Below are 15843 nucleotides of genomic sequence, written 5' to 3' on the forward strand. Positions count from 1 at the left end.
ACTTTTTTCGATAATCTAGTCTTTCTGATTAATCCATTCAATTGCATCTGTTGGCAACTCTGATCAGAATATTTTTGATTATTGCAGACTTCAAGTGTCTGATTGTATATAGCAGTTTAGAGAATTCGAGAACGTACAAATTCTCAAAATCATATTTAATTACTGCGATTTGCGTTTATTAATAAACGTTGCAATTGTAATAATTTAAAATTTAACTATTTAATAAAACATTTTATAATAATGATTATACCTGTACGTTGTTTTACCTGTGGAAAAGTGATTGGTAACAAATGGGAAGCTTATCTTGGTTTATTACAAGCTGAATATACGGAAGGGTAAGTATTAGGTTATCGCAAATGAAATGATCTAATTTTTAATAAAACAATTGATTTATAACTTTATTGAAAATAATAAATAATTAATCAAAATTTAATTCAACTAATTTAATATATTTTGTTTATTTAAAAAAAATTAAAATTAATTATTACAATTAAAATTTGTAATTAATTCTTATTAATAACTTTTTGATTCATTTTTAATATTTGTATTTAATAATTTAAATTATTAACATCAATAGTAGATCATTTATTTTTTTGATGTAAACAATTATTTCAACTATTATAACAATTTTTTATTAAATTTATAAGAAAAAAAGAATTTTAAATGAAATATAATTTGTTATAATATATAATTTATTTTTTGTAACAAAATAATAAAATATTATTCAATTATATTTAGCTATCTTCAAATTTTAAATTAACAGGCAATAAATATTATTTAATAATGAACATTTAATTAATAAACTGTAAATTGCTTTTGTAAAATCAGTCATTTGATATGCAATAATCTAATATGTATGTATATATATATATATATATATATATATATATAAAATATGTATTTAAAAGTTATGTATATACATACATATATCTTATACTAAATTGAAAAAATAAACAAATAAAATATGATTTAAATAAAATATATCTACAAATAGTATAACTTATATATTATTATTTATATTAATGAGAAATCTAAGTAGAATTGTGTAGAATTTATAAAATATAATAGTATATAAATAAATTATAAATTGTTTATTATTTTTTAGGAATATTTCCATATTTATCATATATGTTATATATATTAATAAGATATAATAATCTATCAAAGATTATCAATATATAATTATCAAAATATACTTTTTGTAATATATTATTGTAATATATTTTTGTTACAGAGATGCTCTTGATGCATTGGGATTGAAACGATATTGTTGCCGCAGAATGCTTCTGGGACATGTAGATTTAATTGAAAAACTCTTGAATTATGCACCATTAGAAAAATAAAAATGTAAAATTTTATATAATATTAAGATATTATTATTTATATAAAAATATATTTTTTTAAATTATGTGAGAAAGAAAAGGAATAAATATACAAATATTATTGTAAAATGATTTGTATTTAAAAATCGTAATTATTTTTTTTTACCAGAAATATGTAAAAATTTTTAACAATGGTATAAAAAATTGATTGATTTATAACAAGTTCAATAAAAGTTGCTTCAAAAACATGCTTTTTTTAAATATACATTCATATTAAATGCAACACAGAAGAGTGAAACATTTTCTGTATTGTGAATCACATGTATGAAATATATAATGATCTGCTTAGACGTTAAATATTACAACATATATCATATAATACAAACCATATAATGTATGTTACTAAATTTGGAAAAAATGAAGGTTATATTTTGAGATTCAATTATTAATTAAAAGATAAACAATATATAAAATTTTAAAATAACAATAATTTTTGTCAATTTTTAAAAATTAATATTTTTGACAAATATAAAACTTAATTTTTTTTAGAATAAATTTCAAAATATACAATTATGCATTCAAATTAATATAATTTTTTCAAACATAATTTATCATTATTAATTAAAAATTTCAATTTTATTAAATAAATAATATCAAATAAATTAATTAGAACGTATTGCTCCAATGTATATTATGAATACTGTCAATTTTTTTCAGTCTAAATTTGCGAATTAAATATAATAAAATATACTATATATTATATTTTAGGAACAAAGTAAATTATTAGATACATTTTGAAATTAATTTATCATTCGATAATATTTAAAATCTTTTCATATAACCTTCTCTAACATTATTTATTCTGTAAATTGTTCGCGTGTATTATTTTTACACACCGAATGTCGGTTTTTATATTTCATTATCCTTACAAGAATTAAGTTCTGAAGTTCTCTTAAATTTTTTTATCTTACTAGAGCATTTCTTGTAAGCATACATTGCGTCTAAATTTCTGATATAAATTTGATTAAAATTCTGATTATATTAATCTTATAAAATAAATTATTTTTAATCCTATTTTGATTTTTGTGATTGTCTTTATCAAAATAATAAAATTATCAGAAATTTATTGCATTAAAATCTTTTAAATGGTTTCCAAATTCTTTCGAAATTTGGAATATAGAAATACCTAAAATTCTATATATATATGAAAAAAAATTTCTTAACTGTATAAATTAGCGATTTGTATTAGTGCACTACGAGATCCAAATACTAAAGCCATAATGCCAATAATACAAATGATCACATTTTTGAGTGCTACCCAATTTCCTGGTCCAAAACCGACGTCCCAATAAGTTACAGTTTCGACAAACACAGGAATTAAAAGTCCCAATATTGAAAAACAAAATGCACCGATTAATCCAATAAAAGGTTCAATAGTCGGTACAATAACAGCCAGTAAGACTATAACATATAAATAATAATTTGTTAAATTTTATAGATATAATATTTATGAACTTATAATACATTTTATAACGAAAATTATATTAACAATTAAAATACTCACCTGCTCCTGTGACCATAACTGTTCTTAAAATATAATTTGCCAACATTGGTTTTTTTTGGAATCGATCTTTTATACCATTCCATGCAATGTCAAGACAAACATAAAATTGTAATCCAAATGTGCAATAAACAGCAAGAGCTATTAAAATCTTTACAACTTGAGCCGGTCTAAAAAGAACAAAAAATATAAAAAATAATTATACAATTGCATTATTTAAAGGCTGCATTATCTTATTGTAATTCTTACATTTCTTCTGTTGGTAGATTTAATGTTATACTATCTAAGGTTTCATCTTGATATTTTACATATCCTAAAAATCCTAGTAAAATGTATATAAGCGTAACACCGGACATTCCCTTATTTAAAACACCGCAAATTCCGACAAAATGTTGAGGTGTTTTCATATTATTCTCCAGGGGCATTACAACTCCTAAAATAGCAAATATATATTACTTTCTCTTAAATATAAAATATGTATATATATATTATTATTTAAAATATATTATTTAAAATTTTTTAAATAAGTTCAGCAATACCTATTGCTTCCATTGCAAATATAGTTATACTGAAGAATCGTGGAAAATCCTCGATGGGTGCAAATAAAGGTACAGATGTAATAGGCGGCATATCCCAAACTAAATAATAAAAAGTTATTCCTAAACCTGTTCCCATAAATATATTAGCCACCATGGAAACAGGTGCAAGATATTTCAAATTTGGTATCCAACTAAGTAATATCATTGGAATTAATAAACAAGTTGCCATCAATCGAAGACTGAATTCACCAGATCCTTCTTCTTTGTAATGTTTAATGATTTGATTAAAATTTGCCGCAACAATAACTGTGTACACACTGCAGGTACCAAAGTATGTTGCAAATAAACTAATCTGTATTAAATACCTATAAAGATAATATATTACATAATTATTTATCATTAAAATCGTGATTTTTTAAACGATTAAAATCTAGATATTATAATATCTTACCTAATAGGCTTTGAAAATTTCCTTCCCCATTGTGGGCCAGTAGCAAACGCTACTTCTGCTACATCGGCAAAACTCATTTCTGTGCGCCTCGTTTTATAATAAAGGACATGTGCACATTTTACCTAAAATATTAATTTTATATTTATTTATATTATCTAAAATATTAATTATTTTTTTATTGTGTTATTATTTTGATATATAATTACCAAAATATATGCACAATGTGTGCATACAAACGCCACCAAGACTGTGGCAAATATACCTACAACAAGTCCAGCATTTTTGAAAGCTATTGGCATGGATAATATACCCGTTCCAAGAGCTGCTTTCAATAAATGCGTTAATGTATCACCATCCCTGAAAATTATTTTTTATCATTAATTACTAAATATTTTAAAATAAATATATAATTTATATTTACATAATGAAATACAATATAATGTTAGATTATTTTCTTTCAGTTAAACAAAGTAAATAAAGTATACGACATAAAATGTGACACATTGTAAAAATTAAGGGTATCAATGCATTAAATATTTTTTCAACTGTATTATCACGACTTACGTCGTTGGGTTATCTACTCTTCGTTCACTGAAAGGGTCGAAGCTTTTTCCGTCACCCTGTCCAGTCTCCATATCTTGTGGAGCGACTTGCACTTTGTATCTGCAAGGAATAATGTATATTAACATTATAATATTGATATTGAATAAATTTTACTTTATTTAATATATTTGATTATTAATAATGTTATTTTCATCTTTCATCATAATATTTTTATTAAAGATTTTTTTAAATTGATCAATATAGAAATAAATTCTTACTTAAATACACCATCTTTCGCGTTGGACCCATCTTGGGGTAAGAAAGTGTCCATCTCCGTCGGTGCTTTATTGTCCTATAAATAAATATTATATAATTGTAAATAATAATTATTTGTATTATTTTTATAAAACAATTATATTTTCACAAAAACTTACCATGTTGTGTGTGCGTATTTCTTTGTTTAGCTAATAATATATGTTACCTGTAACAAAGAAAATATGTATTACAAAATAATATTAATATGTAATATAAAGATAAAAAAAAAATGAAAGAGAAAATTGAAAATTTGAATTCAAAATTGTTTTAAATAAATTTTATAAAAATTAATAACAATTTATTTAATATATTTTAATAATAAAAATATTTTATTTAAATGTTTTATTGCAATTGTTGCAAATTTGTAATTAAAAAAAAAATGAAATAATATAACTGTTATAAATTTATAATTATTCCTAATTATTACTTGATTTACATGCAAAATTATGAAAAATAAGATCACTGATGTGATTCCATTTACTATTCCACTTTATTACATTTATTTTATTAATTTATTATTTATTTCAAACTGTCAAAACAATTGTATGTTTTGAATAAATAGAAATCATGATTAATTATGATACGTTTCATTATATCAATAAAGTTTAGTCATTATTAAGATATTACTATCGAGAATCCGTCTCGATATTAGATAAAAAATCATGAAAGAATATGATATAATATTATTCTGTTGTATGCATTTGATAATACGGAGAATATATTCTTGTGAAAGTTTTTTTCTTCAAGAGCGTAAATGTACAAAATAATATCTTATCAACAGTTTCTAAATATTAAAATACTATTAGTATTTTAATTATTGATAATAATAATTACACGTACGTATATCTGATGCAATACAAAAATAATACAAAAAAATATATTCTTTTTTCATTTCATTGAATTAAGAAATTAATTAAAATTAAAATCAATATTTTTTAAAATATACATAGGTATATATAATAAATACTTGATAAAAGAAAATTTTTGATATAAAAATTAATATTTTTTTATTTTGTTTAATTATTTTATCAAGATTTTTCACCATAATTAAAATATAATATATTATAAAATATAATTTTGAAAGTTACTAAAATTGTAAAGATTAAATATTTTTGTACACAATTTTCTAATATAAAATTAATATATTTTTTTTCATTTATTGCGCATAAATTGTGTTTCTTTTAAATTTTAAATGTACATATTATATCTCATAAAAGGAAAAAAAAAAAGTTTTAATGTAATGTAATGTTACTTGTATGATTCATTATCATTCAAACGGAAGCGTGTTTAGAGAATTATCATGCGTTAAGCGTGCTATCTTTAAAAACCAATTCTAATATTAAATCAATTTTAATTTATTTGTTTTTTTCATTCACTTTTTTGAAATTCATTCATTTTAAAAATTATTATTAAAATAAAATCTTACTACAAAAACTCAAGGAATAAATAAAATATCAGAAATATTGTTTCAATTTTTTTTAATTTTTTCATTCATTTTTTAAATTTCATTTTATTGAATTTTATTCGAAAATTTTTTGTAATCAAATAAAATACGAGAGAATATTTCTCATGAGAAATTATGTAATCTTATACAAATTTTATACGATTAAATATTAAGATATTTAAAAAAAAAAACAGAAATTATTATAAAGATTTGTTTTTATCGATTCATCAATGATCTACGACGAAGTATTATTACGTAAAATGTCATCTTAGACACTTTGGCCTTGCGACTTGTGGTTCTGGATTTTAATGACGCGGAAATGCAGAAATGTGGATGACACACAGAAAGAATTAACACAAATGTGTAAATTCTATTCGACACATTGTCAATAATTGTAATTATGATCTTAAAAGTCCACGTAAAAACAATAATTAAATAAATAAAAAAAATAAAAATGAAAATATCGAATCAAAAATATTTTTATAAGAATTTCATTTCAAATTTTAAAGAGATTTCAAAATTTTTAGGAAAATTATATATAATGAGTTTTCAAATGAGTTTTAAAATTCATATAATGGTTAATTCTTTATTTACAATTCTTTTTCTTTTTTTTTTTTGAAATTCTTTAAACAAATTTAAACTTCTCATTATTTTAAAATCTTTATGATCTCTTTGAAATCTTGATTGCTATGAAACCTTTGGATCTTTCTTGAATCCCTGATTGCTATGAAATTTTTAGATTCTCATTGAACCCTTGATTGCCCTGAAACCTTTGGAACCCTCTGAAACCCTTTATAACCCTGAAACCTCTGTAACTTTTTTTTGAACTCCTAAAATCTCTAATATACATTTTGGTATATCCACTACATTAGAATCTATATCTAAGATATATGATAAATATAAAAATACAATCAATCAAACAAAGATTAAATAAGTGCAGCGATAATTGATTGAAGTACTCTATGTATTATTATTATTATTAATATAATACAAATAGTTATTTTTTTTTTATAAAATAAAATGATTTTGAAAAGTTACAACAATTGTTATCTTAAAATAAATAAAATTATCGATTAAAATGTATTTATTCAAATGTATTACAATTGCACAATGTTAAATTTAAAATCTGTATAATAATTATCTTGGTTGAAAGGTCAATGGATAAAAGATCCTTTGTTTGTTCATGATACTAAAAATATTTTTATATAGCTTAAACAAAGGCTGTCTTTTCTGTCAAATTCGTGTTTGATTTTTTTTCTTTTTTTAATTGTAACTTACAAATTAAATATATATTATAAAATAACAAATAAATTTAAATTCAATTTAATAGTATCTCAATAAATAGGAAATGTTTAATTGAAATAAATGTTAAAAAAAAAAAAAGATTCATCAACATCATCGATTTATTTATTTGCATGTGAAATGCATCAGAAAAACAATGTTCGTAAGTGAAACCATAGGAAATTGTTTCATTGAGAACGGTATTCAATGTATTCATCGATCATCCTTGACGTAACTCCGGACGTTGTCCTCAAAAATATAGAACTGTGTTGGCAATTTGTGATATATCCACAAATGCACACGACGAATCTAAAAATAGTTAGAAACGATCGAACCTAAATTCTTGAGTATTATTTTCTGCACTAATTTTTTATTAACTTTTTGATTAGAAAAGGAAACAATTTTCGCAATGAATCCGATATAAAAATATTTTATATTAAATTTATACTTGTTATTATATTAATTGTAAAAGGATAAAATAAGAAATATTTCAAATAAATATAGTAGTATCATTGGTTAATGACTTTGAATGATATGTATATATATCATTTGTATATATCATGTATATATACATATATATGTTGCATGAATTGAAATCTCACTCGCCATCGATCGTTTAATACAAGATAACCATGAAACCGGTAGGGCAACTTCGACTCATGACATCTGGTCAAATTACTCGTAAATCGCACATTTATCTTGCGAGACAATTTACACGTCGGTAATATATATTCTTTTATTACATAAGTTATGTCACTACCTACTCACTGTGTTTTATTATTTTTGTTTTTTTTTTTTTTTAATTTCTTTATTTTAAAAAATTTATAATTTGATATTACACCAAAATTGTACATAATCATTACGTGCAAATAATTTTATGCCTGAAATATTGGCTTCAATTTCGTATTTTAAATTTAGAAATCTTTCGTAATATTTCTATGCATAATATAATTTTAATTTTCACGTAAAACATTAAGATTAATTTTTACGTTTCTTATAGCAGCAAAAAAATTTAATATATACAAATCTCTTCAGGTGATTTTTAGAAAAGAAAATAAAATAAAATGAGTATAATGTATTAGTAAAATAACATGATGTTGCAAAAAGCGTGCTTAGCAAACGTAAGTTGTGCGGGTGCATTCAAAGACGCCTTACGAGGCGCCAAATAACAATATGGTATCGTCACAAAGGTATTAATTAAAATACAATGCCCTGAATTTTTAATAGAAATCGTTTGTTTAGAATTCTAAGGTGGACGAATAAAATATTTCTTCGAAGAACTGAAGAATGATACGAATTATTTAATTGAAGAATATTAAAGAATGTTAAATGATTTTATGATTTGAGGTTAAGATTGACTGAAACATGTGACGTATAGAAATGTTCAGATATATATATATATATATATATATATTTAAAATTGAAAATGTAACATGACATATTTTACTCTATTTTTTTAATAAATATATTATGTTTTAAATTTCTTATATTTTATATAATGTTATAAAATAATTTAATATCAACAGTAAGTATTCTTTTTTATTCTTGAATATGAAAGAAAAAGTGATTGAAAGGATTGATATCGCAAAATTCCTTTCGAGTATATATAATTACATGTTTCATATTGGAAAGATTGAGTTCCCTGTAATCACATAGCAATTTGATTTCATTTGCATGGTATTCGAAAGATTGCATATGAAGGTGTAATAAACTCACTGATGTTGAATTTATATAACATTACAATTCAGCTTAATTGTTATTATAGAGTAACGTGATGAAGTTCGATCGAAAAAAAAAATAAAATAAAATAAAATAAATATGAATCGATAAATTCTTTGTATCTATCTAATCATTTATAATAAACATAATGTAGTCAATGATATTTCACTAAATAGAAATTATACATTTGTTTTGTGAATAAAAAAAAAATTATGTAATTATTTTGCTTGATAATATTTTCATATTTTTTTTTTTTTTTTATTTTAAAAATCCTTTAATTACTGAAACGTTTCAATATAATATAATATCATTGAATGACGTGAAATTAAGATAACGGAACTGATATTAACTCCACCGACAGTTCTAGTAATTCATGTTGGAATTAATTAATCTCTAATCTATCCTTGTTAAGGCGACAATTAGGAGAGTACGCGTTACATGGAAAATTAGGTCGTTCAACTTTCAGAATTAACCTTTCGTTTATTGTGGTTAATTTTTATAGTTAATACCATTATTTAATTAGCAGCTAATTCTATATATGTATATTGTGTGTGTATATATACATATATATATATTCAGAGTTGAAAATTACGTAAAATGGAAAATCATGAAAAACTTTATTTGATTTGTATCTATAAAACATGTAAATAATAAGATAAAATTTAATGTTCTTGACCCGTTATTTGACTCTTGAAAGTTATCTGAAAGTAAGTTACAGCGATAATTTTCGCAATAATTTATGTTATGTTAGTTCGTCATCAAAAATATATATATATATATATATATATATATATATATATATATGATATGCGAGTAATAGATATACGTAATTTTTTTTTTTTTTTAAATTACAGCAATGTCATCAGTTAGTTATTCATTTCTCAAATCAAAATCTCAGTATCAAACTTCGTACAGTTATTCACTGTTCATTTCGATGCAATTAATGTAATTGATGCTTACAATGTATTAAGTGGAACTAATACAATGTAATTGGATTTATAGAATCGTTTCAAATCAATATAATTAGAGAAAAGATTTTTTAGATTTATACTATCAACAAGTTTGTTTAATATTAATAAAAATTAATAATATTAAAAAAAAATAAGACTCGAGCAATGACAATGCATAATTTTTTCGTTGATTTATTCAGCGTTTTTTTTTATTGACTGTGATTCTATTAATAAGATATATGTAAAATGTTTATCTTGTTCGATGGCATTGTCATTATGTAAAAATATAATTTTATATCATATTATATAACACGATATAAATTAAAAAATTCTTTTCTTAATTTTTATTTCGTGATATTATTTAAATAATCGTAAATTTAAGATGCGAGTTGTGAAAAATATTGCAAATGTTATAAATCATTTATAGTGATTGATATCTTACGATAAGTATAATCACAATACAAATAAATCATTGATTTTTAACTTATAAAGTGATAGTAAATCGATTTTTTAATCTTAATAGCAATAAGAAAATTAATTATTAATGCTTTTAATCTTATTTCTCACTCTTGAATTAATTTAATTAAATTAATAATAAGATTATCTATCTAATTTTTATTTTCGCATAATTTTAATATAATCCATTATATATTTTTCTTATATTGTATTTTAAATATAATTTTACAAAATTTTAATTTCAAATAAGCTATCTGTATCTAATTAAATTATGAACATTTATGAATTTATAAATATTTATAAAGCAAAAATATTATAGTAAAATATCTAAAGTAAAATATTTATTATAATATTTAATGAATGAAATTTTCTATTAAAATTTTATTTCTTTTTATATTAGAAAAATATCAATTTATGACACATAAATATCCGCAATCTAATCACAAACAATTGGATTTTCCTCTGTTTTATTCAATTGTTAAACGAGATTTATGATCCAAAGACGACGAGACGACACTATCAAAAATACATATAGATAAATTATAAACGAGAACGTGATAATAATTTATAAAGAGATCGAAATATATATATATATATATATATATTGTGTTATAGATAAATAAAATTATTGAAAATATTGAAATATTGAAAGTACGAATAATTTTTATCATTGTGAAAAATATATTTTACTTTTTTATAAAAAATATTTACACAATATTGTACTTATTATAGCATTTATTTCATTAAATCCAAATATATAAATTTCGAATTATTCATTTAGTATTTTTATAAAAATAAAAATCATGAAAATGAAATGTTAATCTTGATAAAAAATCTTATTGAAAATAATTATATATAATTATATTAATAAGTAATATTGTAAATAATTTTTATAAATACTAATCATCTTACTATTTCAATACTTCATTTTATCTTGATAGCATAGTCACATGTGCTTAAAGACACGTGTGGTAATAATATATTCACCTGTATCGAAGTTGATTGCTCTGAATGCATTTGAAAACTGGGTTACCTCGGTACTAAATTTTCTAGTTCGTTGTCATGTGTGTAGATGTCAAGGTTTGATAAATTCCTAAGTGTTAGTTTTGCAAAGTTTATTTTCAATTAAAAAAAAAAAAAAAAAAAAGAAATTATATATTTAGAATAAATTAATTGATTAACGAAGAAATTAATTTTATTTATTTTTAAACCATTGATGCCTAATAATATAGTTCAGTGAGTCATAACCTTAGATGTAACATGTGATTGTGCGCGCGCAAGCATATGAATTTAATATCTATATATATATATATACATATTACATATGTACTCTATATTCTTCCATTATTTTTAACATTTAAATTTTGCTAATAAAAAGAAAAAATATTTATAAATAATCAAATAGAACAATAATTTCATATAAATGTATACAAAAAAATCAATCTTGTTACAGTTATATACGATAAGACTGATTGTAAGGTCAATGAAATTATTCATAGTACATAAAGATTCTTGACACTTTTGCGTTCGACCGGTTTTCTTTCGAGTTCAAGGAGCTCGATACTTGCCTAATATATATGTGTATATGTATATATACATACTTTAGAATTATCCCTAGAAATTTCACTTTATGATTTTCACTAGATGTATTATTTTGGCATAAATTTTGTCGAATAAAAGTTTATTCAAATTTTAAATATTTTTTCTTAAGAATTTGTAAAATTATCAAGATCATTGAATATAATTTATTTCCAAGAGCTTATTGTATGTAGACAAGGTCGACTAAATCTTTCATGCTATTCTGAAACAGGCCAGCTTCTTCTTTCGTTCCAAGAAATATCCCATCTTTTTTTAATGCATCTGCCTATAAAATTTGGCAATGATATAAGAAACAAAAAACTATAAATCTTTTAAATTTTTTGTTATTTATAATATAGATATTCTGAATGATTATAATTTAATTAAATAATAAATATGATTAATAATTAAATATAATTATAATCAAAATAATTATAATAATTTAGCTTGATTAACAAAAATTATAAAATTCGATTCTTGGAAATATAATATTAAGTAAAAATATTATATTACAAATAAAATAAATAAAATACATATAATTTATAGAATTTTGACCTATATTTTTATTTAATTAATAAAGATATAAAAATCTAGAATAAATATTTATAAAATAAATATTTGAATATTGCATTATATAATTTTAATAATTTGTATTTATTACAAATAATTATTTCAAATCTAATTAAATCAAAATCTCTTATTTTTCATATTTTCTTATTTTTAAACATTTAATAAAAAAAAATATAATTTATTTTACAATAATTTATTCGATTTATTATGATTTATTATAATATATTGTAACTTGTTATATGAGTTATCTCTTTGAACGATAAAATAAGAAGCGGAAATGATTTTTTTATATTATGAAATGTGTGATAAAATAATTGACATTATGACGTGTCAAATATAATAATGTTCTATTATAAAAAACAGGAATTAGTTACAAGAAAAATCGATTTGTTTCACGAAAAGGGTTAAGGAACGAATTTGCTTATAGCATAGAGAACAGCAGTTTCGATGCGCAGGTCCGAAATATCGACACGAAGTTACATCATACAAAGTTACTATGGATGGAACTATCACGAGCCATACAAGTCGCGTCCACACAAACTTAACACCACGTGCTCGTAACAGCATGTTTATACTGATGAAATACACTCTTAGGTTTGTAATTTACACATTATCTGAATTATTTTTTATAGAAATTTCCAAATTTAATATTTTTTTTTCTTAATTAACTTTCATTAATCGATTATTCAAGAGATAAAGTTTTAGATATTTTTTAATAAAACAACTATTATGTTATTAGTAATATAAAAATAACTATAACTATAACTAATATTACAGAATTAATAATTTAAAGTTTCAAATTAAAATGAATTTGAAATATGAATTACAAATTTTTTAAAAAAATATATAGATAACCTTTGCTGATCTAACCTTAACATCGGTTAATGTTATTTATGTTACGTATGTAAAACTCATAAATTCAGAATGGTTAGATTTAAAATAACGGAAAAGAGAATTCACGGTATTGTAATACCGTTCTCTTCTTTGAATTTTGTATATACTTAAATATTACGACGAATATAAGAGAATTTACAATAAATATATAATAGCTAAACGCGCGCGAAAATCTTCTTAAAATATATGCTGATATTTGAAACAATAAAGAGAATTTAATAGAATTTTAAATATCGATATGTTATTCAAATTGATGTGACATAAAATTTAAGAAAATAAATGATTCATTTATTTAATATAAACATATTTCAGACTAGACTAATTTGATTAATTTAAAGCATGTTAATAAATTTTAAAATAAACAATAAAAATTCATGAAATTTCGATCACATCGATCGATTGTTCATCAATAGTATACTTTTCAAAAATTTAATTTGGAAATTGATCAATTGCGAATGATTCGATTATTATTTCCTAAATTAATTTTTATCTATTTTATATTTTAAATTAAATGTATGAAACCTTAAATAGTGCTAGAGGGAGCGAGTATCTAATAATGGATTTCAAAAGTAAATTGAAGGCTACATGTACCTGTCGTTAGGTATAGAAAACGTGCTCCGTGATTTTATGTTGTATAAAGACAAACGTGGCATGTACAAACGGATCCCTTGATTTGATGTTATTTCATTTCTGGTAAATGCTGGTTTATGTACTGGATTAATAAATTTATTGCGATGCGAATATGGCACTATATTGTGATTCACAGCACACCGAGCGAGTCTTGCCCAACGTAACACCGTACACTACCGCGAACAGCGACTGAAGGAGACTGCCGTTCAGACAAGAATAAACGGGAATAAACTGAAAGTTTTTGTCCCCGGAAGAGCGTCCACTGCGTTTCATCAACCAACCGCCAGAGGTCGAACGTCCTACGTAGCAATCAGTAATCGAATTTTGCTCAAGTATTTTTCACTATATTCAAAATCGATCGAATAATTAATTACATGAATATTGAAAATAATTTTTTTTACATTTCTTTTTTTATCAATATTATTATCGAAATTTAACTTTACAAAAAAAAAAAAAAATAAATATTTAAACGAATTCATCGAACTTGATATTTCATATTCTCATTTTAAATTTCTATAATGGAATTATTTTAGTAATATGTATCTAGTAAAATATATACTTTCTCATTTCAGACAAAATTACTTTATATATTTACGTGTTATCTAATTTTTCGTAATTTTTAAATAAATATTTGCCATTAGAGGCGTGGTTTTCGTATTAAGTTAATTCAACGAACACGTGGTAAGGATCGTATGATGAAATCCTGGCCGGCATGTCTACAGCTACGTGTAAATGTATATAATGACGCAATTTAAAAGATCAAAATATCAATCAATTACGCCAATAATCAATAAAATCTTTAACTATTAGTGATAGTATTAACTAATATTATGCAAGTATCGTACAAAACGCGTTATTATTTCTTGCATCATTATTTATATAAGTTATTTTATCTGTATCATGTTGTAAAATATCATTGTAATTATAAACTTATGTATATTCTTATCTTTAAAAAAAAAAAAAACGTATAAAGTTGATGATATTAAATAAAGTTTTATCGAAATACTTGATTGTAAATGTAGAAAAAAAATTTCATTGCAACGATTTAATGGTACCATTCATGATATAGTATGCAATCGAGCATGACATCGATTCATTGATATCGAGAAAAGCGATAATCGATAAAATATAACAATTCATTCAAACAATGCAATTTTTTGATCGACTCGATAATTTCGTCAAATATATACGTTACTTTTCGATATTATCGAATATATTCGTGAAAATTATCGAATTTTAATATGTTAATTACATATTATAAATTAAATTGTAAGAATATTCAAAGAGAGATTGTTTGAGAGAAAAATTAATAACACAATCCTCTTCGTCAAGATGCTCATATCATTTATAGAATTTGCAAGCATCATGAGAAAAAGAAATCTAACCGTATCATAAGTATTCATGGCGTAATTTAATAGTTATGTTCAAATCAATTTTGGAAATTAAATATCTTATGCTCGTAACATTAATTTTATAATTTTAAAACTGTAAGAATCTAATCTAAAAAGAATCTAAAAAGAATATCTGTGTTATATGAAATATGACATGTTTATTATTATTAACAATTAATTAGACAATAATTGTTATTAA

At 22.2% G+C, this 15843-nt stretch overlaps 3 protein-coding genes across 3 annotated transcripts in view; 2 read left to right on the forward strand and 1 right to left on the reverse strand.

Moving 5' to 3' along the window:
• The window catches only part of LOC724680, a 48805-nt gene extending 47458 nt beyond the window's left edge, over positions 1-1347 (forward strand). The window contains exon 4 of the mRNA XM_026445859.1: positions 1235-1347. Coding sequence (XP_026301644.1) covers positions 1235-1260 — 26 coding nt within the window. The 3' untranslated portion in view covers positions 1261-1347. The remainder of the gene's footprint in view (positions 1-1234) is intronic.
• Positions 86-1754, forward strand: LOC724625 (DNA-directed RNA polymerases I, II, and III subunit RPABC5). Its single transcript, XM_001119937.5, has 2 exons — positions 86-335; positions 1235-1754. The coding sequence occupies exons 1-2, from the start codon at positions 241-243 to the stop codon at positions 1341-1343; spliced, it is 204 nt and encodes a 67-aa protein (XP_001119937.1). The 5' UTR covers positions 86-240; the 3' UTR covers positions 1344-1754.
• On the reverse strand, positions 1441-14526 carry LOC413000 (proton-coupled amino acid transporter-like protein pathetic). Its single transcript, XM_396451.7, has 10 exons — positions 14215-14526; positions 4851-4897; positions 4695-4768; positions 4438-4536; positions 4080-4230; positions 3874-3995; positions 3423-3787; positions 3133-3316; positions 2887-3053; positions 1441-2783 (listed from the first exon to the last, which is right to left on the reverse strand). Exons 2-10 carry the CDS (start codon positions 4851-4853, stop codon positions 2542-2544), a joined length of 1407 nt encoding a protein of 468 aa, XP_396451.2. The 5' UTR covers positions 4854-4897; positions 14215-14526; the 3' UTR covers positions 1441-2541.
• Positions 14527-15843: the final 1317 nt, after the last annotated feature.

This window comes from Apis mellifera, linkage group LG1 (genome assembly GCF_003254395.2).
Source record: "Apis mellifera strain DH4 linkage group LG1, Amel_HAv3.1, whole genome shotgun sequence".
NCBI classification, from domain to species: domain Eukaryota; kingdom Metazoa; phylum Arthropoda; class Insecta; order Hymenoptera; family Apidae; genus Apis; species Apis mellifera.

Coding starts and splice junctions, on each gene's coding strand:
- LOC724625 (XM_001119937.5), top strand. CDS start 241: ATGATTATACCTGTACGTTGTTTTACCTGTGGAAAAGTGATTGGTAAC. Junction 336..1,234: donor CAAGCTGAATATACGGAAGG/GTAAGTATTAGG, acceptor TTTTTGTTACAG/AGATGCTCTTGATGCATTGG.
- LOC413000 (XM_396451.7), bottom strand. Junction 4,537..4,694: donor GCGAAAGATGGTGTATTTAA/GTAAGAATTTAT, acceptor TATTCCTTGCAG/ATACAAAGTGCAAGTCGCTC. Junction 4,231..4,437: donor AGAGTAGATAACCCAACGAC/GTAAGTCGTGAT, acceptor AATAATTTTCAG/GGATGGTGATACATTAACGC.